The sequence below is a fragment of the Mobula birostris genome, chromosome 18 (genome assembly GCF_030028105.1).
Source record: "Mobula birostris isolate sMobBir1 chromosome 18, sMobBir1.hap1, whole genome shotgun sequence".
NCBI lineage: Eukaryota > Metazoa > Chordata > Chondrichthyes > Myliobatiformes > Myliobatidae > Mobula > Mobula birostris.
In genome coordinates this window covers 26,514,883-26,542,277 of record NC_092387.1, presented here as the reverse complement: position 1 = coordinate 26,542,277, position 27,395 = coordinate 26,514,883, and the positions used below count along the sequence as shown (strand labels likewise).

The 27,395-nt window shown below is 42.3% G+C and overlaps 1 protein-coding gene across 1 annotated transcript in view; it reads left to right on the top strand.

Moving 5' to 3' along the window:
* The window catches only part of rec114 (REC114 meiotic recombination protein), a 45,482-nt gene extending 18,395 nt beyond the window's left edge, over positions 1–27,087 (top strand). The window contains exons 3-6 of the mRNA XM_072281966.1: positions 295–378; positions 2,172–2,360; positions 5,188–5,268; positions 26,813–27,087. Of these exons, the coding sequence (XP_072138067.1) occupies positions 295–378; positions 2,172–2,360; positions 5,188–5,268; positions 26,813–26,977 (519 nt within the window). The 3' untranslated portion in view covers positions 26,978–27,087. The remainder of the gene's footprint in view (positions 1–294; positions 379–2,171; positions 2,361–5,187; positions 5,269–26,812) is intronic.
* Positions 27,088–27,395: the final 308 nt, after the last annotated feature.

Sequence of the window (27,395 nt, the reverse complement as noted above, 5' to 3'; positions counted from 1 at the left end):
GTTGGATTTCCTTTTGACAATCGAAGTTTTATGGTTACCGTATATACTAAGGTGAACTCTATTGTACTTGGTGAATTTGAATTCTGTTCTCTGGCTTTGTATTTCAGTATATTTCTGCAAATGAGTGTTAATTCTTGCTGGGCTGAGTGTGTTTAAACTTATTTCATACTGTACAATTGGCTGAGAAAGGAAACTTGTATTCCTGGCCAGGATTGCATTCAGAGAACGAGTTGAAATATAATCCTGGTTTACCGTGTTACACAGTGGCCCACCTGAGGCCTGCTTTTTTTCCAGGAAGGATTTTCTCTAATTGAAGCTCATAAGTGGTGGAAGGCAGTACGTAGAGCAGATTGTGTGCTCTTTGGATCTAAAGTGAAGGTAAGAAGTTGTAACTTTATTTAGGACTAGAACATGTTCTACTTGTTAATTTTGGTTAATATCTCTCTGTGGATACCACTTTTTAGTGGAGAGGCTTGTGAGTTCCTGAGATCCAGAGAATGATGCACCCTGGAGCTCAACTCCTGCTAGGGTCTCCCATGATGGTAAAATCAAGGGGGAGGTTCCAGATGAAGAGCAATCCAACCAGTACCTCAACAGTGAAGCCGATGGAAGATGGTGACACATAATGGCAGTGAGGGTGGAAGAAGGCTGCAGCAGTGAAGGGTTTTCAGTTGTCTTACACTCCATGCCATTGGAACCTGCCCAATCTGTCAAGGACCATGTGGTGGCTGCACATAAATCAGACTACCCACATTAAACAAAGTCATGCACAAGCATTCTCCATTAAGGGAATAACCCCTTTGGAGAACATCATACTCAACTCAAGTGATCGCACTACTACAATTTTGCTTAATTACTATAATTTTCATTTACTGGTAAGATACTAAATTGACTGCAATGTAATGACAATCAGAAGTGAAGTACAGATTGTTTACACTCTGTATTCGTAATTACTTTAATATTGTCACATGTACTGAGGTGCAGTGAAAATGTTGTTTTGCATGCTGTCCAGACAAATCAATCCAAATATAAGTACACTGAGGTAGTACAAAAGCAAAAATCATAACAATGGAGCGCATAGTTACAATTACGGAGAAAATGCAGTACAGGTTAACAAATATGTTGCATGGGTCTTGAGGTAAATTATGAGATCAAGAACTCAAATTTGTGCAAGAGGTCTGTTCAGGAGTCTTGTAATAGCAGGATTAAAAACTGCCCTCGAGTCTGGTGGTATGAATTTTTAAGCTTTTGTACTTTCTGCCCATGGAAGGGGCGAGAAGAGAGAATGACTAGGTTGGGAGGCGGCATTGATTATATTAACTGCCTTCCCGAGGTGCAGGAGAAGCTGGTTTTTGTGATTGTTCAGACTACATTCACAGCTCTGCAATTTCTTGTGGTCTTAGGCAGAACAGTTGTCATTACCAAGTTCGTGATCTATCAGGACAGGATGCTTTCTGTGGTGCATTGATAATAATTGGTGAGGGTCATCAGGGACATGCCAAATTTCCTATGCTTTGAGGAAGTAGAAGTGCTTGTTTGCCTCTTTGATCATGGCATTTGCATAATTGGATAGGTGATATTTATGACTTGGAACTTAAGTTATAAACCACCTACATCCAAGCACCATTGATGCAGACAGGAATATGTACTACTTCCCATTTCCTGAAGTCGGCGACCAACTCCTTTGTTTTGCTGCCGTTGAGGGGAGGATGTTATTATGACACAATACCACTAGGCTCTTGAGAATAAATTAAAATCCAGTTGTGTTTTTTTTTCTCTAGCCTTCAGTCCTTCAATGGAAATCATCCCAGTTTTTGAAATTCTCCCTCATAATCAACTTTCCCTCCCCAGTATAATTCTATCAAAAATAATTGTTTGCAACATCTTTGTACAGCTGACAAATAATATCGAGCTTCCATTTACATGGCAGAGAAATTGAAATCTTGATGAGGAATTAAAGCAATTTGAGAGTTCGTGCTGTGATATCTAAGAATAGAAGTTTGCAAAAGATTGTCTTTCAATCTATAAACCTTACAGATTCTAAATACATTTTGATTCTAAGAAGTTTTGACAGTTCATGTAGAGTGAGTCAGAATTACTTATTCAACAAATTTGAAAAATGGAAAAAGTGCATTTGTAATCTTCTTTGTTTCCTTTTTTCCCTCGTATAGAATGAAAGCCGTATGTTTCGAGTGCAGTTCAGTGGTGATTCATATGAACAAGCTATGGAGCACTGCTCTAACTGTATGCAAAAACTACTTGTCTATATACACATACAAAATCCTGAAGGAAATAATGTGAATCGAGCTCTATTATTGAGCCAACCAACTAGCAACCAGTCTGAAAGTCTGGAGTTAGAGGTAAGATAACAGAGATAAAGTGACACCTATTACCCAGTTTGTTTTGATTTTATTGTGAAGTCCTCATCTGAGACCTGTTTAACAGTGTAATGTTGATATGCTATCAAAATATTCCCAGTCTTTCCTCTCAATAATACAAATGCTTTGTACCTGTGAAATCTCATGCAGCACTGACAAGCAGCTTATCTGCAAGTGGTGTTACAGAATAGGCTGCATTAAAAGCTGCACAGTGTGAGAAACGTCACTATTTGTGGTGGTGTTAGTGACCAAGCCCAGCTGTCATGTTGTTAAGCCTCTGAAACTGCACCTCAATAGAAGTATGCCATTGCTGGATATCCTTTACAAGTATTTCTCATGAAAAGTATACAACAGTGATGGTGAAGACTAGGGGTTATTTCCACATATAGGCATTTTTTCCAGTGCATTTGTGACTGAAATAATTAGTTATCTGCAAAACTGAAATCGGGGACACACGGAGGCCTCTTCAATGGCTAGAGTGAGATATGCCATAAAGGAAATTAGTTGTTATCGGAAACCAGCCGTCACAGCACCAGTGCATCACTGGAGGAATTCCTCGGTGATCAATAGCTGCTTCATTAATGGCCTCCTGTCATAAGGTTAATTTTGGTCTGTTTGTTGACACTTTAACAGTTCTTGGCTCCATTTATGTGCCTTTGATAATGAAGCAACCCATGTCACTCTACTCCAGGATCTGGTTAATATCCAGATTTTGGTTGAAAAGTCACAGGTATTTTTTTCAACACACAAGGGACAAATAATGGTTAGCTTGAGCTGACTAATTATGCCCTAATATCACCTTGACAGGTTAAATGTTAAATTGTATCTGATGCTTTTATTATAAAACATTTTGGTCAGTTTTGCCACATTAAGGATGCCAGAGAAATTGCTGCTGTTTGTGGCACAATCAAGGGAAGAAAATGTGGCTTCAACTGTCTGCCAACAGCAATAATTCATGTATGAGTAGAGGTTGGGGCAGCACAGTTTAACAACAATATTCAAACTTTCTCTAAGCAATGTTGAGAAAATCCAGATAGAGGATACCAGTTCAACTCATTGAATGACAGAAGTGATTCAGGGAGTAAATGGTCCGTTACTGCTTCCATAGTCCTCTGTGCTGTATCCCTATTTTTCTTTTTTTTTCCTCCAGATTGGATTGGAGGATTTGTTTTTGGTATATATTGAAAGGCTGTGGGTTTTAAACATGGCCCAGACTGCACAAAATCTACCCTGTAATTCTGGGAGAGCTGCGCCACATCCCAGGTGGTGCTGTCTTTAAGCTGAATTAGACTAAGGCTTTGCCTTCACTTTTATGTGAAAACAAATAACTCATGGTGATATTTTGAAGAAAAGTTCAGGGGTTCTTCCCAATATTCTGGTCAGTGAATTTGCAATAAATGTCAAGCTCCAACCACTTTTATTTACTCCATATGAGATCAAGAAATAGCCGAGACAGCAAAGGCAGTGGCAAAGGGCGACATTGTGTAGTACTAAATACCTTGTTCCAGAATAAGCTGTACCTAATCCAGGCTGTTGCAGTGCAGTTACAATGCAAGCATCAACCGAACAACATGGAAGATTGCCTGGCTGTGCCTTGACAAGACTTTTCCATTCAGGTTAAGTGCCACCCAGTGAGTCTACATCAGTCATGAGCAAAATGAAGGGAGACATCCTTGGCAGAGCTATCTGTTGACATCTGCTATCAGATGTCCATTTCACATTTTGTCTAGACTGTTCCAGCTCCAGACAGCACAGCTATGATTCAAACTTGGACTAAACTGTTGATTTTCTACCTTCAACTTCAAGGCAGTATTTGATTGGGCATCTAGCTCTGATACAAATAACGTCAATAGGTATGAAGGGGAGATAGACCATCATAAAATGGAGAATGGATATGGTCACAGTCACAGACAATTGTGCCACTTCCAGGATATCACTAGAGGAGTGGCCTTGGCCTAGGCCTAACCATTGATAGATCAGGAAGATGATCTTCCTCCATTATACTGCCTGAAGTGGAATCTTCAGCAAACATCTTCACAACAGTCAATTCCCGTCAGTAAATGAAGCAGTTCATGCTTGTAGATAACAGGATGTAGACAACATTTAGATATTGGTGGGCAAATAGTAGGTGATATTCATGCCACAACTTCTAGGATATGTCTGTATTAAATAAGGGGATCTAACCCAAAGCATTCAGTAGCTTTCCTGTCAACCTCCCGGAGAGTTGACCAGAAGCTAAACTGTGACTTTGGATCAGATAAGTGAGTTGTGATTCTGTGGTGATTGATTCACTGCCATTCCTATTTATAAGACACTAATCATTCTCCACCTGGATGAGTATAATTCCAATACTCAAAAGCTTGACACAATCCAAATACAGAAGCTTGCTTAATTGGCACCCCATTAACTACACCCAAATATTTATTCCCTTCACTTTCAGCAAACAGTGTGTAGCATGTATAAAATTCAACCTGGTTACTCTCACAGGCAATTCTGACAGCACCTCCCAAAGCAAAAAAAGGGAAAAGATAGCAGATGTGTGCTCATTTCCTCTGAATTGCACACCATCATGACTTGGAAATATACTATATTGCTATTCCTTCATCATTACTTAATCCTTTGTAACAATGTGGAAGTAGCTTCACCAAAGATTAGCAGTTCTAGAACGGGACCAAGCAGCAACTCTTACCAGTCCTATTCATATCGTCAAAAGTTAAAGGAATAAAGATTTTAGATTATCTGCTAACTACTTCATAAATGTTAATGGGACCCATGTTTAAATTGATCACAATTTATATTTTATTGACAGGTTCGGGATACAGAGAAAGGGCAACCAAGAATGCAAAGCACCCTTCCTGAGCATAGGGTGTCAATAAAACAAGTAGCAAAGGTTAGTGAAAGTAATCGTGTTTCTGTCTATTGCCTTTTAATTTTAGTCAGGATAAGGTTATTTTAGAGAGCCAACCTTGCTACTTCTAATTTTTAAATAGATATTTTTGACAACCTTATTCACGTGAAAGTTGGCCTATAATTGGCTGACAAAAAGCTTTTACAGCTGACTGTATGTCTGTCAGCTGTCTGCAAAGCAATATTGATTTCACTTCAGCACACTGACCTAGAAATTCTAGTGTCCATTCAACAGAGTCTGCAAACTCTATTGAATGGACACTAGAATTTCTAGCATAGCATAGCGGTTAGCACGATGCTATTACAGCTTGGGGCACTGGAGTTGGGCATTCAATCTCAGCATTTGTAAGGAGTCTCTGTACCTCCTCCCTGTAGGATGCTGGGTCCTCCAGCTTCCTTCCACAGTTCAAAGACATAGGGGTAGGTTAATTGATTGTATATTGTCCCATGATTAGAATAGGGTTAAATCAGGGTTGTTGGTTGCTGGGCAGAGCTGTATCTCTAAATAAATATTGTTTTGGGTGCCTGCTCAATTGCATCATTTCCACAAGCTTTCAGTGCAACTGGCTGGGTACTTGAAAATATCTCACCTGATAGTCTGTTCTTTGTCCAAGACATGGTTCCAATGTGGGGTAGAGTGAAAAGGCGTGGTTGTCAAATTAACTTGCATGAATAGGTATCTGCTGCGACTGGAATGTGTGACAGTTGGAAGGAGAGGGCGGGGTGGTACGGTGGTAGCCGTTCCAAACCCAGTATTGATGAATGGTTAGTAGAAGACAAGACCTGGGGTTTTTTACTGGATCAACTGTTGATGTTGAGGAGAGGGTCCAAGTGGTGGAAGCTTGAGGAAAGTGGAGGTAAATAGGACTGATGCGGGAGGGTGGGATAGTAAATTAGAGTAAGGAAATCTGTGCAGTGCTATAAGTGTGGGGTGTGTAAAGGTGCAAAATAAATCACTGACTGACTGAAGGAACTCCCAGTGCACCGCTGCAGTTTCTGAGTGTTTTTAGTGGTTGTTGTAAAGGGAGCATGATCCAAGTTTCCTGTCAAAGCTCCAAAAGGAGCTTTCTAAAGAAAAAGCCATTGACTTTTGTCATTGATATAAAAGTTGAACAAGTACACAACTGAACTTGTCATATGTGATCCCACTGAGTCCTGATGAAGGGTCTCGGCCTGAAACGTTGACTTTAATTTTTTTGCATAGATGCTGCCTGGTGTCCTGAGTTTCTCCAGCCTTTGTGTGTTGCTCGGCTTTCCAGCGTCTGCAGATTTTCTCATGTTTGTACATAAATCTGTTTGCTTCCTTTAGTTATTGCTTAATTTCACAATCCATTATTTCATATTTTCCTCCTTTGAAATCTTTAAAGTACTGTAATGTTTTAAAGTGTGCCTAAAATTAGGAAAGCATAGGTTGAGTAATTATAAGGGATATTAAAAAGGATGCAGATGCTGGAAACCTAAAATAAAAACAGAAGCAGGGAGAGATTAAATGCTGGGGAAAGTCTGCAGGTGAGGAAGCATCCAAGGAAAGAGAAACAGTTAACATTTAATGTTGAAGAACTGCCTGATCCTACTGAGGTTTTCCAGCCTTTGCTTTTATTTCAAATAGGAAGGACCACCTCTTGACAATAGGGGTGATAAACAAGGAACATAGTTCTTGGGTTAAGTCAAAAAATATGAAATCATCCAGTGCTGTGATATTTTGAATTCACCGAAACTATCATCTAATTTTAAAAAGTGGGTGAACATAAGGAAAGCTATAACCTACAATGAGACCTGGAAAATGGATTCGTCATAATGGTTGTTATTTGGAGCAGCAGACAAAAAAAGGCCAAAGAACCATAATTCCACTAGTGTTTCTTTTGGTTTGTGATCCATGTCTGTCCTAAATTTGCTAATGAAAAGATGGCCAATAAATAAGAAAAGTAGAAGGAAAGACACTAACAGCACTGATTAATAATGGAAGGCATTATTTCTGCTTGTATTTTGTTTCGTGCAGGCACAAATCTAATTCTGTAGTACCATTACCTATTGTTTGCACCATGTGATTTTATCAGGAGTTGAGATATGACAACTCACTTAAGAAATGTTGAAGTTTCTTTTGATATTAATAACATCTTTTGTCAGATCTTGCATAAACTGTACCAAAGCAATGTCTTTCATTGAAATAGCATTAGAATTGCATGACAATAGCCCAGCAGGCACACTCAAATGGTTCAGTTTAATGTCAGAGAATATAGAGTATACAACCTGAAATTCTTACTCATCGCAGAGTCCTCCACGAAACAAGAAAGCCCAAAGAATGAATAATGGTATATCAGAACTCCAAAGCCCCTCTCTTGCACCAGCAGAAGCATTAACCCCTGCCCCCCCCCATGTGCACCAGCAGAAGCACCACCCTCCACCTACCATGTAAGCAATAGCAAAAGACCCCAAAGAAATGTTGATCTAGAGTTCATCAAAAACTACAGCCCATCCTAACACACTGATTATCTCATACAGGCTCTCTCACCAGTGAGAGAGACAGAGGTCATCCTGCAACAACAGGGTCAGCAGCTGGCTGTTCCGATATTACAATCTTCTGTGTTGCTTCTTCAAGCACCGCCCCCCCCCCCCCCCCATCTGGGACCAACAGGCTTTCGCCCTCCGCGAGAGGTAATGCTTGAGAACAAGTGTCTTCTTCCGACAGCAGTGCACACCACTTGCTGTCTCTATTTCAGTCTCCCACAGCGCTTCAGTCAATGAAATCTGTGAATCGGGTCATCCACAGGGTCACTCCAAAAGGCACACATCTTCCAGGCCGTACAGCTAGTGTGAAAACCCACTGCTTTTGGAGATCCGTAATTTGAACTGTAGATCATGGGCTTCGATAGAATCCCAGCCATCTTGAAAAGAAAAGACACAAGAAAGGAAGAATAAGCTGCTTCCTGAGCGATCTGGAAGAAGTCGCCTGGATCTACAAAAACCACTGGCACCATCTTTCCTAGCTGCTCCCCTAGCTAATTTGGGAGATGGGTAAAAGAAACATCTCATTCCTGATGGAACAGATTACCTCATGAAGACAGATTACTCTTTCAGTTTGACCCTCCAGGAGAAGATGGACTCACTGCTTTGTACTTTAAACTGGGTGTCTCTTGCCAGTCATGTCTCACTCAGGACAGTATTTTCAATGTCAAAGCACAAAGATTCTCAAGCTATTGTAGCAGAGTGTTTGGATTTGTTGCAGCTGGGGCTGTTCAAGAGGGCTTTGATGTTCAAGGTCTTGTGTTCTGTGCATGACTTCTTACAACACATGATAATTTGCACCTTTTCTCCTGTGAGAACTTGAGAGTGAGGCCTTGTTCCACTGGCAAGGGTTCCAAGACAACTGGAAACCAGCCCTTGGTGCTGGGAAATGATTGCTCAAATACTTGTAACATCCCTGGTCTCTCAGCATGTGCTCACTCATTCTCAAGCAAACACGTACACACAAAAAGGACCAACACATCCTTGTTCATTACCTTTCTTTACTCCCCTCCATTGCCTGCCTTACCCTCCCCTGTCCTTTGTTCTTTTTTTTGACTGTCACCCAACCACACTTTGGCTGCCCGAAATTCTGAGCCCTCATATCCTGGTTGTTCTCCAACCTTGCTGCTTCTTACGACAAACTTGGCCAACATTGATTCTGCCATTTACTTAGAGCAAATAGTGTTGCTCTTGCAGAAGTCTATCAGAAGTGGATTATGCCTCTGGTAAATTCTTGATATTGGGATTAGCGTATTATTTTCACATGCATTGAGATACAGTGAAAACTTAGTTTTACAAGCCATCCATACAGATGATTTCAAAACACAAGTTTATCAAACAATACAAACAGAAAATAATAGAATGCAGAATGTAGTGTTAGAACATCGACCATAGAACAGTACAGCACAGTACAGGCCCTTTGGCCTACAATGTTGTGCCGACCCTCAAACCCTGCCTCCCATATAAGCCTCCACCTTAGATTCCTGCATATATCTGTCTAGTAGTCTCTTAAACTTTGCTAGTGTATCTACCTCCACCACTGACTCAGGCAGTGCATTCCACGCACCAACCACTCTCTGAGTGAAAAACCTTCCCCTAATATCCCCCTTGAACTTCCCACCCCTTACTTTAAAGCCGTGTTGAGCAGTGGTGCCCTGGGGAAGAGGCGCTGGCTATCCACTCTATCTATTCCTCTTGTACACCTCTATCATGTCTCCTCTCATCATCCTACTCTCCAAAGAGTGAAGCCCTAGCTCCCTTAATCTCTGATCATAATGCATACTTTCTAAACCAGGCAGCATCCTGGTAAATCTCCTCTGTACCCTTTCCAATGCTTCCACATCCTTCCTATTGTGAGGTGACCAGAACTGGACACAATACTCCAAGTGTGGCCTAACCAGACTTTTATAGAGCTGCATCATTACATCGTGACTCTTAGACTCTATCCCTCGACTTATGAAAGCTAACACCCCATAAGCTTTCTTAGCTACCCTACCCACCTGTGAGGCAACTTTCAGGGATCTGTGGACATGTACCCCGAGATCCCTCTGCTCCTCCACACTACCAAGTATCCTGCCACTTACTTTGTACTCTGCCTTGGAGTTTGTCCTTCCAAAGTGTACCACCTCACACTTCTCCGGGTTGAACTCCATCTGCCACTTCTCAGCCCACTTCTGCATCCTATCAATGTCTCTCTGCAATCTTTGACAATCCTCTACACTATCTACAACACCACCAACCTTTGTGTTGTCTGCAAACTTGCCAACCCACCCTTCCATCCCCACATCCAGGTCGTTAATAAAAATCACAAAAAGTAGAGGTCCCAGAACAGATCCTTGTGGGACACTACTAGTCACAATCCTCCAATCTGAATGTACTCCCTCCACCACCACCCTCTGCTTTCTGCAGGCAAGCCAATTCTGAATCCACCTGGCCAAACTTCCCTGGATCCCATGCCTTCTAACTTTCTGAATAAGCCTACCATGTGGAACCTTGTCAAATGCCTTACTAAAATCCATATAGATCACATCCACTGCACTAGCCTCATCTATATGCCTGGTCACCACCTCAAAGAACTCTATCAGGCTTGTTTGACACAATCTGTCCTTCACAAAGCCATGCTGACTGTCCCTGATCAGACCATGATTCTCTAAATGCCTATAGATCCTATCTCTAAGAATCTTTTCCAACAGCTTTCCCACCACAGACGTAAGGCTCACTGGTCTATAATTACCTGGACTATCCCTACTACCTTTTTTGAACAAGGGAACAACATTCGCCTCCCTCCAATCCTCCGGTACCATTCCCGTGGACAACGAGGACATAAAGATCCCAGCCAGAGGCTCAGTGATCTCTTCTCTCGCCTCGTGGAGCAGCCTGGGGAATATTCCGTCAGGCCCTGGGGACTTATCTGTCCTAATGTATTTTAACAACTCCAACACCTCCTCTCCCTTAATATCAACATGCTCCAGAACATCAGCCTCACTCATATTGTCCTCACCATCATCAAGTTCCCTCTCATTGGTGAATACTGAAGAGAAGTATTTATTGAGGACCTCGCTCACTTCCACAGCCTCCAGGCACATCTTCCCACCTTCATCTCTAATTGGTCCTACCTTCACTCCTGTCATCCTTTTTTTCTTCACATAATTGAAGAATGCCTTGGGGTTTTCCTTTACCCTACTCGCCAAGGCCTTCTCATGCCCCCTTCTTGCTCTTCTCAGCCCCTTCTTAAGCTCCTTTCTTGCTTCCCTATATTCCTCAATACAGGGACAGAGAATGCAGTGCAGGTAGACAGTAGGTTGCAAGGGCCACGGTGAGGTAGATTGTGAGCAAGAGTTCATCTTTAAAGATCAAGAGGTCTCTTGAAGAGACTTGTAACAGGGATAGAACCGGTCCTTAAGCCTGGTGGTACAGGTTTTCAAGCTTTTGTATCTTTTCCAATAGGAAGGGGAAAGAGGAGAAAATTTCCAAGGTGGGTGGGATCTTTGATTATGCTGGCTGCTTTTCCGAGGCAGCGAGTTGTTGAGAAGAGTCCATGGAGGGGAGGTAGCTTACTGATGGACTGAGCTGTATCCATAAATCCACGTAATTTCTTGCAGTCTTGGTCAGAGCAGTTGCTGTGCCAAGTTGTGATGCATCTAGATGGGAAATATCCAATGGTGTATCTATAAAAATTATTGAGGGTCATTGGGGATATGTTGAATTTGCTTTGTCTTCAGAGGATGTCAAGATGTTGGTGTGTTTTCTTGGCTATAGTATGGTTGGACCCCAAGACAATGACCCCAAGCATAAAGCCAAAGCTGCACAAGAATGGCTTATAAACAACAAAGTTAATATATGGAACATAGAAATCTACAGCACATTACAGGTCCTTTGACCCACAATGTTGTGCTGACCAAGTAACCCTACTCTAGAAACTGCCTAGAATTTCTCTAGCTCATAGCCCTCTATTTTTCTAAACCCCATATACCTATCTAAGAGGCTCTTAATAAAAGTATTTTGTATCTGCTTCCACCACCGGCAGTGTATTCCACACACCCACCACTCTCTGTAGAAAAATTTACCCCTGACATCCCCTCGATAGCTATTTCCAAGCACTTGTGTTAGCCATTTCAGCCGTGGGGAAAAAGCCTCTGGCTATCCACATAATCAATGCCGCTCATCGTCTTGTACACCTCTGTCAGGTCACCTCTCATCCTCTGTTGCTTCAAGGAGAAAAGGCCAAATTCACTCAACCATCTAGGCAACATCCTTATAAATCTTCTCTGCGCACTCTATAGTATTCACCTCCTTCCTGTAGTGAGGTGACCAGAACTGAACACAGTACTCCAAGTGGGGTCTGACCAAGGTCTTGTATAGCTGTAACATTACCTCAGGGCTCTTGAGCTCAATCCCACTGTTTGGTTCTTTGCAGAAATGGGACCTGCTCTCAGGGCCTCATGACTGGCTGCTTTTCAATATGCTAAAGGTGCAGCCTGGAAGACTAGTGCGCCTTCAGCGTGTCAGATTTTTGTGGCTCTGGAGGTAGGCGGATTCGAGGCCGGTGCCACCTCTGGATGTGTCGTGGGAGTACTTGGAAATTTGAAAGCGGCGAGCTGGCTATGCGCCCAGAGACCTGAGTTCTTTGGGCACAGAGCTCAGAAAAAGCGATGCAACAGGCTTCTAACACCATAAATCAGCAAGTTGTTTTGTTATGTCTCCCCTATCGCTGTGAAACAGGGACACCCTTTTCCGTTACTAGGGAGTGAGAGAGCCTGTGGTATGTTGAATTACTGGGTAAGCGAGTAGTCTTTGGGGTACTGCAAGTCTGTGTCTTTATTGATGTCTTGCTGCACGCTTGAGTGCTCGGTGGGGGAGGGGGGGTTGTTGCTTTGCTGCTGCTTATGCATGGGAGGGGAGAGTTAGTTGGGAGGGCTTTGGTGTTCTAACATTTAATTCATTCTTCGGGACACACCTCTGTTTTTGTGGATGTTTGCGAAGAATTATTATTTCAGGATGTACATTGTATGCATTTCTCTGACATTAGATGTACCTATTGAAATACTGAATGCCAACACACTATACACCTTCTTAACAGCACTGTCAACCTGCACAGCAGCTTTGAGTGCCCTGTGGACATAGACCCCAGATCTTCCACACTGCTAAGGGTCTCTTTAATATTGCATTCTGTCTTCAAACTTGACCTACCAAAATGAACTACTTCACATTTATCTGGTTTGAAGTCCATCTGCCACTTCTCAGCCCAGTTCTGCATCCTTTCGTTGTCCCTCTATAACATTTGACAACCCTCCAGACTATCCACAACACCCAACCTTTGTGTCATCAGCAAACTTACTAACCCACCATTCTTTTTCTTCTTCCAGGTCATTTATAAAAATGACAAAGAGGAGGGGTCCCAGAACAGAACCCTGCAGAACACCACTGTTCACCGATCTCCATGCAGAATGCAAACCAGCTACAGCCACCCTTTGCCTTCTGTGGACAAGCCAATTCTGAATCCACAAAGCAAGGTCTCCTTGGACCCATGCCTCCTTACTTTCTGAAGGAGCCTTGCATGGGGAACCTTATCAAATGCCTTACTGAAATCCATATGCACTACATCCACTGCTCTACCTTCATTGGTGTGTTTTGTTGCATCCTCAAAGAATTCATTCAAGCTCGTAAGGCATGGCATGGCCTGCCCTTGACAAAGCCATGCTGACTATCCCTAATCAGATTGTCTCTCCAAATACTCATAAATCCTGCCTTTCAGGATCTTCTCCAACAACTTGCCCACCACTAAAGTCAGACTCACTGGTCTGTAATTTCCTGGGTTATCTCTATTCCCTTTCTTGAACAAGGGAACAACTTTGCATCCCTTCAATTCTCAGGACTTATCTAATTTAAATGCTTTTCAAGAGCTCCAGCACATCCTCTTTCTTAATGTCTACATGCTCAAGCATTTCAGTCCACTGTAGGTCATCCCCACAATTGCCAAGGTCTTTTTCCCTGGTGAATACTGAAGCAAAGTATTCATTAAATACCTCCACTACCTACTCTGACTCCATGCACACGTTTCCACTATCGCACCTGATTGGTCCTATTCTCACATGGCTCATCCTCTTGCTTTTCACGTACTTGTAGAATGCCTTGAGAGTTTTTCTTAATCCTACTCACCAAGGTCTTCTCATAGCCCCTTCTGGGGCTCCTAAATTCCATTCTTAAGCTTCTCCCTAGCAACCTTGTCATTTTCTGGAGCTCTAATGGAACCTAGCTTTTCTTCTCAACTAGATTTTCTACATCCTTTTTATACCATGGTTCTTTAACCCTACCATCCTTCTCCTGCCTCAATGGAACTTCTGCAGAACTCCATGCAAAAGTTCCCTGAACATCTGCCACATTTCTGCCATGCATTTCCTCGAGAATATCTGTGCCCAATTTATGCTCCCAGTTTCCTGCCTAATAGCATCATATTTTCCACTACCCCAATTAACTGTTTTTGCAAATTGTCTGCTCCTATTCCTCTCCAGCGTTGTGGTGAAGGAGATAGAGTTGTGATCACTACCACCAAATTGCTCTCCCACTGAGAGATCTTGACACCTGACCAGTTTAGTTTCCCAGTACCAGATCAAGTACAGCCTCTCCTCTAGTTAGCTTATCTAATATTGCATCAGGTAACCTTCCTGTACACACTTAACAAACTCCACCCCATCTAAACCCCTTTCGCTAAAGAGATGCCAATCAATATTAAATTTTAAAATCTCCCATCACAACAACTGTATTATTATTGCAGTGTTCCATAATCTGCCTCCCTATCTGCTCCTCGATATACTTGTTACTATTGGGGGGGGGGTTCCATATTTGTTTTTAAAAAAAAAAAAAAAAAAAAAAAAACACCCTGTAGTTCTTAGTAGGTCGGGTAGCATCTGTGGAAGCGATCACTCAACATGACGTCCTGACGAAGGGTTCCAGCCCGACACGTTGACTGATTATTTCCACGGATGCTGCCTGACCTGCTGAGTTCCTCCAGTGTGTTGTGAGTGTTGCTTTGACCCCAGTAGTTCTTGCCCCTTTCCTGTTTTGTGATTTCCACCCACACTGACTCAGTAGACCATCCCTCCATGACTTCCTCCTTTTCTGTAGCTGTGACACCATCCCTAATTAGCAATGCCACACCCCCCACCTCTTTTGCCTCTCCCTCTGTTCTTTTTGAAACATCTGCCATTCCTGCTCCTGAGACATCCAAGTCTCTGTAGTGGCCACAACGTCATAGTTCCACGTATTGATCCACATATTAATATTCTGGGGTGGCCAAGTCAGAGCCCAGACCGCTATCTAATTGAGAATTTGTGGCTGGACTTGAAAAGGGCTATTCACTCACGATCCCCATGCAATCTGACAGAGCTTGAGCAATGTTTTTAAAGAAGAATGGAGAAAAATCAGTTTCCAGATATGCGAGGCTGATAGAGACCTATCTACACAGACTCAAGGCTGTAATTGCTGCTAAAGGTACATGTACTAAATATTCACTTGAAGGGGATGAATACTTGTGCAATCAGTTATTCTGTGTTTTATACTTGTAATTGATCAGATCATTTTGTAGACATCTGTTTTCACTTTGGCACAAAAGAGTCTCTTTCTGTTGATCAGTGTCAAAAAAAAAGCCAAGTTAAATCCACTGTGATTTCAATGTTGTAAAACGATAAAACATGAACATTTCCAAAGGGAGTGAATACTTTTTATAGGCACTGTAACTCATTCACAACACACAAAATAATATTGCCACAAATAAATAGCACCTTATTATTTGTTAATTTATGAGGCAAGTTAAAAAATAAACAGAATGCTACTGGTGCTTCATACGTCAGGAGACATCAGCGGAGCTAATACATGGTGAGTTTTTAAACAGACCATAAGAATTCAGACTTGGAGTGGGCATAAACATTGTGCTGCATCTTAAATTTTCCAGTCCAGTGTCCCAGATGTGGAGAATGTCCTCTTGGGCATTCTACATGACTTTAGATTCTGTTAATCATTGTACATGGCACCAGCATGCTTTCGAACTAATCTTCCAAAGATATACTGTATCTGTTCTAACAGCGAATTCTGAGTCTTAAGGATCTTCAACCTGAAGTCTTAACTCCTTTCTCCTCTATAGATGTTGCATGACAAACTGAGTGCTTCCAGCATTCATGTTTTTGAAATCTGTTTGAATTGACATTTTAATAACTGACATCACAACTGCATTAATGTTGAATAATGCTATTCAATATTAATAACTTTGGCATAATGTCACAGCTGTATTTATGAAATAAATAAATCCACAATCAAAAATGACAGAACTGGCTTCTGACTGTAGTGCTGATAAAAATGGAACACTCAGGCAAAAATACAATCAAGTTAACAGTGATTAAATTTGTTAACTTCTGCTGTAAACTAGGTCAGAACAGCCACAAAGGGCGTAAGTATATTGATTCAATGCTTTTGTTTTACCAGCGTGCACAGTAGGTGGTGTTGGTCTTCAGTTTTGCACTGCTGCATTTGTAAATCAGTCCTTTTGAGATGCAAATTGAGCCAGAACATTTTTTTTGCTTCGATTATAACCTGCTATTTAGTAATGATAAATCATAACTGATGCTACAGCAGAGAAAATTTACTAACTTAACATATGGTAATTCAGCACCGGAGGAAATCTACCCAGATTTGATATTTTTATTGAATACTAGACAACTGGGTGACCTGTTGGGGCACCCTTTGAGAGAAAGGTAGTGCAGTCTGATGTGACCAGAATGAACATTAAATTTTCCTGAATCCTATTGCTATTGCCTTGCTTTGGAAATTAAAGAAGAAAACTCAGTTTTTTTAAAAAAGAAAGACGCGTAGCAAGACAAGTGTAGCCCCTCCTCGTTTAACGAAGGACACTTTTGATGACAACATTTCTGGTTGATCTGCCACCTGTCAAGAATACTCTAACGTTTTCATTTCTTTTTCTCTGGTTTAAAGCCACATGCTGCTGACCATGCTGGAATACCGGTTTCTCCAGATAAATCAACACATTCTCCATGGTTTGCCTTGTACCTTATGTATAGTCATAGCAAAGCATGACTGTATCGGGAACTGGCTCCACTGAAGAGGGACATCTTCCCCTTCTGATAAACTGAGAGTAATTCTTAAGATCATGACAATGTCATTTTTGAACGCACCAATGTTTGTCTTTGCTACGATGAGATTGTCGTGCAGTTCTTCCACCATCATTCGCATTCCATTGCAAAGCCTTGGTGGATCCAAGTTCCTGTTTGAAATGATGGGAGATCCCCTCTTCAATTCCAGTTTATGTGGTGGCAATCCAGAGAGTTGGACCGAATCAAGGAATTCTGTTGGAAAATGAGTGGCGTTAGCTCCTTCACTTACCGCATTGAAGGAACAGTATTCTTTCATGATTCCAGGGAAGCGTCTAATGCATGTGGAGTTTATTTCTCCCATCATTTCATTGAGAGGAACCAAGATAGAATTCCTCGGGAACAGTTCTGCAGGATTGTCAGTACATTCTTCCATAGTTTTTGCTGGCAGAATCATATCTTCAGGTCGTTGGATTTCATCGTTTTCATTTTTCTCAATCTTGTCTTCTGCAACATCCAGTAAGAACTCAGAATATCGTCCTTCTCCCTTACTCAATTGCATGTTTCTCTTCAATTGAAACTTGATGAAGCTTCTCCATAAGTAGGATTTTTTTATGCATGAATTCTCCACATCAGCATCATTTCCTCATTTCACAACTGCTAGAAGCTGACGGAAATCGCCACAGCAAATGGTTAAAGTACCCCCAAAGGTCTCATTTTTGCCGCATACATCACGAGGAGTCCGCTCCACAGCTTTGAAGCTGCCCCACCCCCCCCCCTCCAAATCATGGGGCACTCATCCCAGACAATAAGCCTCACATTTCGGAGTAAATTTGCAGTACAGGTTTCCCCCACCATCTGAAAGTAGAGCGTTTCTATGAAACTGTTTGTAAGCCGGAATGTGGTAAAGCGAAGAAGCAGTTACCATTTATTTATATGGGGAAAGTTTGTGAGCGTTCGCAGACCCAAAAATAACCTATCAAGTCATGCCAAATAACACATAAAACCTAAAATAACAGTAACATATAGTAAAAGCAGGAATGATATGATAAAGGTAGGTAGGTTCGTTCACCAGCAACTTTGATGTGTGTCTTAGGTTTGGTAGCATGGTTCGGGAGTGTTTAAACTAATTTGCAAGGGCGATGGGACCCAGAGCGATAGAGCAGTGAAAGAAGTACATGGAGTAAAGCCAGATCTAACATATAAAGAGGGTTTGAGGAAAGAGAAGCAGAATAAACGGTGTAAAGACAGTAAAGTAGAAGGGCTGAAGTGTGTGTACCTCAATGCAAGAAGCATCAGGAACAAAGGTGATGAACTGCGAGCTTGGATACATACGTGGAATTATGATGTAGTGGCCATTACAGAGACTTGGCTGGCACCAGGGCAGGAATGGATTCTCAATATTCCTGGATTTCAGTGCTTTAAAAGGGATAGAGAGGGTGGAAAAAGGGGAGGAGGGGTGGCATTACTGGTCAGGGATACTATTACAGTTACAGAAAGGGTGGGTAATGTAGCAGGATCCTCTTTTGAGTCAGTATGGGTGGAAGTCAGGAACAGGAAGGGAGCAGTTACTCTACTACTCTATTGGGGGTATTCTATAGGCCCCCTGGTAGCAGCAGAGATACAGAGGAGCAGATTGGGAGGCAGATTTTGGAAAGGTGCAAAAATAACAGGGTTGTTGTTATGGGTGACTTTAACTTCCGTAATATTGATTGGCACCTGATTACTTCCAAGGGTTTAGATGGGGCAGAGTTTGTTAAGTGTGTCCAGGATGGATTCCTGGCACAGTAGATGGACAGACCCACTAGGGGAAATGCCATACTAGATCTAGTAGTAGGTAATGAACCGGGTCAGGTCATAGATCTCTCAGTGGGTGAACATCTGGGGGACAGTGACCACCGCTCCCTGGCCTTTAGCATTATCATGGAAACGGATAGAATCAGAGAGGACAGGAAAATTTTTAATTGGGGAAGGGCAAATTATGAGGCTATAAGGCTAGAACTTTTGGGTGTGAATTGGGGTGATGTTTTTGCAGGGAAATGTGCTATGGACATGTGGTCGATGTTTAGAGATCGCTTGCAGGATGTTAGGGATAAATTTGTCCTGGTGAGGAAGATAAAGAATGGTAGGGTGAAAGAACCATGGGTGACAAGTGAAGTGGAAAATCTAGTCAGGTGGAAGAAGGCAGCGTACATGAGGTTTAGGAAGCAAGGATCAGATGGGCCTATTGAATATAGGGAAGCAAGAAAGGAGCTTAAGAAGGGGCTGAGAAGAGCAAGAAGGGGGCATGAGAACGCCTTGGCGAGCAGGGTAAAGGAAAACCCCAATGCATTCTTCAATTATGTGAAGAACAAAAGGATGACAGGAGTGAAGGTAGGACTGATTAGAGATAAAGATGGGAAGATGTGCCTGGAGGCTGTGGAAGTGAGCGAGGTCCTCAATGAATACTTCTGTTTGGTTTTCACCAATGAGAGGGAACTTGATGATGGTGAGGACAATATGAGTGAGGTTGATGTTCTGGAGCATGTTGATATTAAGGGAGAGGAGGTGTTGGAGTTGTTAAAATACATTAGGATGGACAAGTCCCCAGGGCCTGATGGAATGTTCCCCAGACTGCTCCACAAGCGAGGGAAGAGATTGCTGAGCCTCTGGCTAGGATCTTTATGTCCTCGTCCACGGGAATGGTACCGGAGGATTGGAGGGAGGCGAATGTTGTCCCCTTGTTCAAAAAACGTAGTAGGGATAGTCCGGGTAATTATAGACCAGTGAGCCTTGTGCCTGTGGTGGGAAAGCTGTTGGAAAAGATTCTTAGAGATAGGATCTCTGGGCATTTAGAGAATCATGGTCTGATCAGGGACAGTCAGCATGGCTTTGTAAAGGGCAGATCATGTCTAACAAACCTGATAGAGTTCTTTGAGGAGGTGACCAGGCATATAGATGAGGGTAGTGCAGTGGATGTGATCTATATGGATTTTAGTAAGGCATTTGACAAGGTTCCACACGGTAGGCTTATTCAGAAAGTCAGAAGGCATGGGATCCAGGGAAATTTGGCCAGGTGGAGTTAGAATTGGCTTGCCTGCAGAAGGCACAGGGTCATGGTGGAGGGAGTACATTCAGATTGGAGGATTGTGACTAGTGGTGTCCCACAAGGATCTGTTGTGGAACCTCTATTTTTCGTGATTTTTATTAATGACCTGGATGTGGGGGTAGGAGGGTGGGTTGGCAAGTTTGCAGACGACACAAAGGTTGGTGATGGTGTCGATAGTGTAGAGGATTGTCATAGATTGCAGAGAGACATTGCTAGGATGTAGAAGTGGGCTGAGAAGTGGCAGATGGAGTTCAACCCGGAGAAGTGTGAGGTGGTACACTTTGGAAGGACAAACTCCAAGGCAGAGTACAAAGTAAAAGCTAGGATACTTGGTAGTGTGGAGGAGCAGAGGGATCTGGGGGTACATGTCCACAGATCCCTGAAAGTTGCCTCACAGGTGGATAGGGTAGTTAAGAAAGCTTATGGGGTGTTAGCTTTCATAAGTCGAGGGATAGAGTTTAAGAGTCGTGATGTAATGATGCAGCTCTATAAAAGTCTGGTTAGGCCACACTTGGAGCACTGTGTCCAGTTCTGATCGCCTCACTATAGGAAGGATGTGGAAGCATTGGAAAGGGTACAGAGGAGATTTACCAGGATGCTGCCTGGTTTAGAGAGTATGCATTATGATCAGAGATTAAGAGAGCTAGGTCTTTACTCTTTGGAGAGAAGGAGGATAAGAGGAGACATGATAGAGGTGTACAGATAATAAGAAGAATAGATAGTGGATTGCCAGCGCCTCTTGCCCAGGGCACCACTGCTCAATACAAGAGGACATGGCTTTAAGGTAAGGGGTGGGAAGTTCAAAGGGGATATTAGAAGAAGGTTTTTTACTCAGAGGGTGGTTGGTGCGTGGAATGCATTGCTTGAGTCAGTGGTGGAGGCAGATACACTAATGAAGTTTAAGAGACTACTAGACAGGTATATGGAGGAATTTAAGGTGGGGACTTGTATGGGAGGCAGGGTTTGAGGGTCGGCACAACATTGTGGGCCAAAGGGTCTGTACTGTGCTGTACTATTGTATATTCTATAAATACACAGCCTATGTAAAGTAGAAATACTTTTCCACAATCATTGCCTGAACTGTTCTCTGTAGTGAAAATCTCACGCAAGTGGTCTTGGCAGAAACACGGTGCAAGCGCAGTCCACAAAAACACGGCGCAAGCGCTCTTCAGTAACCTTTAAGCTGTGAAGCTGCCAAATCATACCAAATAACACGTAAAAATACACAGCCGATACAAAGTAGAAATAATGTATGTATAGTGTAGTATCACTTAGGGAATCGGGAAGACATAGAGCACACTGATGATGGTGTGTTAGACTGAGTTGTTGGAGTTTGGTGGTGCAGTGGCCCCCACCCTCTGGGCCACCGACCCAATACCGATCTGTGAAGCATGCAGGGGTACAGTGGTAGCCGGGAGGTACACAGCATGTCTTTAAGAAAAAAGCCAAAATAAATAAGCTAATTAATTAGGTGCCGCCTGGCACATAATTGTCGGCCCAGATCAGAGGCGACGCAATCGGCAATCACCTCTGATCTGGGCCGACGCTTACGTGCCGGGCGGCACCCTAATTAATTAGCATGTTTATTTCGGCTTTTTTCTTAAAGATGTACTGAGTGCCTCCCAGCTACCGCTGCATTCTCCGCAAATCGGTATCTGTCCGCGGCCTGGGGGTTGGGGTGTTGGGACACTGAGGTGTCATTTAGTCATTGTCTCTTTCCATTAGGGCAGGCAGCTCATCTTTTCCTATGACTGCTGAGCCTTGCGCATTTATCTATCATACAGTTCTTTGTAAGGACTCAAACCACCTTGCAAATATGCACTAAACCGACGTACCCTTTCAAAATTAAAGTCCTACTTTATCATTACTCATTCGGTTTCGATTGTTATCCTTTCCTCTTCCAGTTGCATCAGCTCTTCATTTATCAGTTCTTGGTCATGGGATGCCAAAACCTCTTCAACATCAGCTTCCACAAGCCAAACTCACTTTGTCCTTACTTCGTTCACCACGATCGAAACGCTTAATTATGTCTAGTTTTACGCTTAGTGTAACACCCTTACGTGCTCTTTCAGGCTTTTCGGATACCTTGCAAATGGCTGCTCACAGGTACATGTTTAAGCAATGCCGGCGAGAATGCCATTCCGAATCTGGGGGAGAGCGGCTGCTCAGGGCGCGTGCTGCCTTTTTTTTGTAACAGTGAAAACACCTTCTGTTAGCGAAAACAGGGAACTAATGTAGGTCTTTCGTAACAGTGAGGTTTCGTAAAGCGAACATTCAAAAAGCGGGGGCCATCTGTATTGGTGTTTTTATCGATGTTACAAAGGGCATCTTCATTGACTTTGAGGGGTATCTTGAATGCGCTGTCCTACCACCAGGCATCAATGTTGCTGCAATAGCAGATGATGCTACGGCAATAGCAACACCTCCAGCTCCCCTAACCTTAGCAAGGATTAAGTTGATGATGAATATCTTGCCCGCTGCTCCTGGTGCATCAGTGAAAATCATTGAAGAGAAATTTCTTTCCAAGCAGTCGCGCACTCATTCATATACTTTGCTCATTATTCAATTGGGGCTCCTTCTGTGAAACAAATTCCTGCTGTTCATCTCTGTTGTATTGCAGTTCACACAATAATTCCAGGTTGCCAGCACTTTGAGTAATTGTACCGTTTCTTGGTGTCGGCAAGTTATATTCTTCAAGTGTTTTCCCCAAGTTTTCAAGGTTCTCTTGGAAATACGGAAGAGCTTGTCCATGATGCCTCTCATCGATCATGATGTTAGGATCATTGATGGTTCTCCTCTTCATTTGTGAGAAATCTTCAGACATTGCATTCTTGAACCAGTTTCTTAATTGCTGTGGATTGTTAATTTCGGTATTTGTTAGCAAGACGACAAACAAATCTCTCATTGCTCTGGGCATTCTTGTTCTCTCTGCTTCTTCCATAATTTGCTGCCAATGATTGTCAGCTTGCAACAATCTTGTCTCTCTCTGCAGACATCTTTGAATGGTGGATACCTCCATGTGTTTTTAATGATTCGAAAGATACTGGCCCCTTTATGTGATGAAGAAGCAGCCTCAAACGGTATACACTCGACCCAGAACATTTGCTTCAAAAATCCCGGAGTACTCTTCCACTCTTTTCCCCATTCTCCTTCTTTCCCATCTCTTACTAGTCCAAGTGTAGAATCTGGGAATATCCGCATAGTACAGGGTTCTTGCAAATGGATCGCGAGTGCAAAGATCCATGAATTCCGTTGAAGTGGTTCTTGCCATATCATTATTCAGTTGCACAGCAGTATTATCTCGAAAGAATACTTGATGCTGTTGGGGAAAGTGCACTTGAAGGTGAACAATGGCTGGTTCCCTCTCGTGAATTGGAAATCCAAGTATCGATCCGACAGCTTTGGAGGGCCCAATAAATCTGCCTGTCAAATACTGTGTGATTTCATCTTCTCTATTCACTCCAAAAATTGCCCAATCACTCCCCTTCATGGTATAGTTGATCATGTATTTGTTGGACTTGACAGATGAGCATATTTCTACATTTAGATGACAATTGAACAGCCTAAATAGTTGGGCATTGTAGGGGACCACCCATTCAGAAGTTATAGTTCGACTGACTTTATTGTCCTACTTGATGACGTTCAAATTCTCCCATTTCCACAGACTGTCTCCTATGCACAGGATATGAGTCATCCCCACACCTTGTATGCTCAATGAATGGCTTTGGGGTACCTCTTACTCCATGTACCATTTTGCCAACAGGGTGATTTAGTGGTGCAATACGGACCATGCTTCAAGACCAATTCATGTAACTCTGGATCTCTATTTGTGTCTGGTATTTCTGCTTGCACGAATCTATCATAATCTTGTGGTCTCTGCTTGGTTGCTTCATCGAACCACAGCAGACAGTGCAAATGAGGCAGACCCCACTTTTGGTATTCCACACTTACAATGTAAGCGATACACCTACCAAAGAGACCATCTGTTCCAGTGAGGTACTTCATAAACAACTTTCTCTTCAAGTCAAACACTCTTGCAATTAAATCCGGCCGATCGTTTGGTTGCTGATGCAACAAAAAGATGCTGTGGGATTTCAGGCCAGTTTGGATTGCATGTCATTATAATGAACAATGAAGTATTACCATACTTCTGTATATACATCATAGTGTCCTGACATCGTTCCATCATGTATCTCGGTCCACCGACAAATGTTGAGAGGATGATGCGCCTTCTGATGTTTCTGAAATCATCGTCATCATTCAATGCATCAGTCAGGCTTCTATGTTGATCTCAAGGTTGCTTGATTCATTCGGACGTAGCTCAGCCTCTTGCCTTCAATCTTAGCAGCCATATCGACCAAGTATTGTTGGAATAGACGTCCTCCTCTAAGAAGGTTATTGAACTCATTCTCATGGCTCATTATTCGATGCGCATAATAACGCTTTGCCGTCAGTTTCTTGTTGTTTGTCATTCAGAGTTGATGATGCCAGCCATCGTCTCCAAGTGGAAAGAAAAGTATATATTGAAAGCTGTCATATGAGCGATGGGACTCTGAAATTATTTGCAAATCATCTCCTCGTTCTTTCAACACGATGTGCCGTGATCTTGCTTCAGGTTTGGTGCTGTTTGATATAATGACAGTGACTTCGTTGGCAATTTGTGCATTAAATCTTTTCTCATGTTCAAATGCTGGTCTCCGGTCAGGATCAATGTCAATGGATGCCTCTGGCATACCTCAAATTTGTTCTTTTGCAAGTCAAGGGGATGCAATGTATGGGTTTCATTGTTGTAGTAGATTTTCCAATAATTCAACAATCTCACATTGAATTCCATCATTCTGTAGTATCCTCATTCTCAATTCTACACTGTCTTGGGGATCCATGAAGTAAATTCGAAGGAATCGGGCTTGCTAGTTGGGGTCTGGCATTAAATGTCCGATGTAGTGATGGATTTGGCCTTGAATAATCACAGAAGGATTCCACCCATTCCTCGTTGGAAGGATGACTTTGGAACCAAAGGATGTCGTTTGGAAGAGGCAATTGTATTGTCTGATGTTCTTCCTGAACTCGTTTGCAATAGGTTCATCATTGCTGTATAAATTGAGGAGTTCATTGGGTAGAGGTTGCAAATTGCTTATCCTGACCTTTGCCTTCATACAGTAGAAATTTGCTGTTTCTCCAGTGAATAGGATAGCACGACAGTGAGGGCATACTCTGGTCATCATACCAACATCACGAGAAATGTTAGGGCATGCGAGTAGTGCATTTTGCCTTACCCTGTCTCTGTCGAGGTATTGTCGTTGAAAGCGGGCATTGTTGCCTTCAGCAACTCTCTCAATAATTACACTTTGCCGCAAGTCCTCGAGTCGATCTTTCCTTTTCTCCTCTGTCTCTTCTTCTCTCCTCCTTCTGTGTCTGTTTTTGTCATTCTAGAGATGCGCAGCACTTTCATCCCCTGTCTCTTCATTTCTTCTGCAGTTTGTTCTTTGTCTCTGATCCTGGAGACATGCATTTCTCAGCTCCTTTGTCTCTTCCCCTCTACTCTTCTTATGCCAGTTGTCATTCTGGAGACATGCAGCCCTTTCATCTTTCGTCTCTTCTACCATTTGTTCTTTCTCTCTGATCCTGGAGTCATGTGGCCCTGGCCTGATCCAATTCTTGTTCTCTCCTCCTCCTGTGCCTGTTGCTGTCATTTTGGAGACGTGCATCCCTCTCCTCCTCTCTGTTCTTCTCTCATCTTTTTTGTCCTGACTCTTTGATCCTGGAGTCGTGCAGCCCTGGCCTCATCCAATTCTTGTTCTCTCCTTGCTGCTGCTTCCCGATAACGTTTGGCGTAATCTCTTGACCATAATTTCCTCGTTCTCTTTCCACATGGCATAATTAGGCTGACCATTTTTTTTTACCTTAATGCTGGATAGAAGATACAAAGCAGTAACACCAAAGCCTTCAGGATGCTGATTTCTCTTGATGTGGTTGGCGCTGTCCTAAGCGGACGTGATAAAGTCACCGCTGTCCTTTGACTGCAGCAAAGGGAGATTCGAAGTACTTCTTTACAATAAGATTTAATTATCTCTTCTTGATTGGTCGCAGTTTGATCTGTCCTAATCCTGCACATGCTGATGGTGATTAGCAGAATGTGACCGCTGGGAATAGAGCTGCCCTGCCCTTTTGCTGCGGTTGGTGTCGCTGCTGTGAGCATCGTGAGGTGCTGCTGAGGCTGGTTGTGTGCATGTGTGGTGTTGTGTTGCGGTTTCCATGAAAGCTGGAATCTGGTATGGGAAGCGGGGCTTGTTGACGAGTGAGCAACTTTATACGAATAGAACCTTGACCTTTGCATGCATTCTGTAAGTTAGCGCACTTTAAGTCCATTTAGTCAAAAAAAAGTGCCGCTTTAATGCACTGTTTGGGCTAATTTGAGGGCACGAACAGACAAACCGACAAACAGATAAACTGAGTATTTTAGTAATGTATAGATATTGAACTTTTTATTATTGCACATTTCTGGAGTAAAAATAATGAGATTATTATTTTTAGCCTCATTGTCAATACATATTTAAAGTTAAACAGCTATCCTTTCTTGAGTTATCTTTACATTTTATTGACTCAATATAGTATTCTGGCAGGCTGGCATAAGAAATTTATTTAATTTGGTATTTTGTTCAGAGCAGGCACTGTCTAGCATCTGCAACCAAAGGGCCTGTTTCCATGTTGCACTGTGTATGTTCTATGTCAACAAAAACTTTACATCAAAGCTCAAGAAAACAATTCATGTTCAGGTATTTATATGCTAAAATAGGATTAGATGTGTAACCTGGATCTTTGTTTCCCCACAGTCTATGCTGGGAGATAAATCTTTTAATCTGCCATTGGCCTATCAGCATTCAGCATTGAACACTGAAGAGTTGGGTCCTTTCTTAAAACTCTGTCTTATGGATCAGAGCTTTCCAGCATTTGTGGAACAAGTGGAGCAGGAACTTAAAAAGCTCATAGAAGAATGACTGGCTTGACTTCTTTTGGTTCTGCAGAAGAGAATTGCTAGAAGTTGCATTAATTTTTATTAATTCTTTTCATGTTGGAGTTCTTCAAGCTATATTGATGATCTCTCTATTTTGGCATTCCCATTCTAGATTATTAACTTGATTGTGTTTTCATTAGTAAATGAGATTTAAATAATTATTCTATTAGTTCACTTCTAATGAATTTGTCAGATAATTAAAACTGTGAAAAATTTCTTAAGGAGTGTGTGTCTTATGTTAATTAATGGATTATATTAAATGTTCTGTTAAGAATTGGCCTAAGCTGAGAGATAAATATCTAAACTATAGGTATAGGTACCAGCAGGTCATGAGTTCTTGTTAGTTGCATATTGTAATACATCAGATTATTGCTTGAGTATTGATATTCTAGACCAGGAGT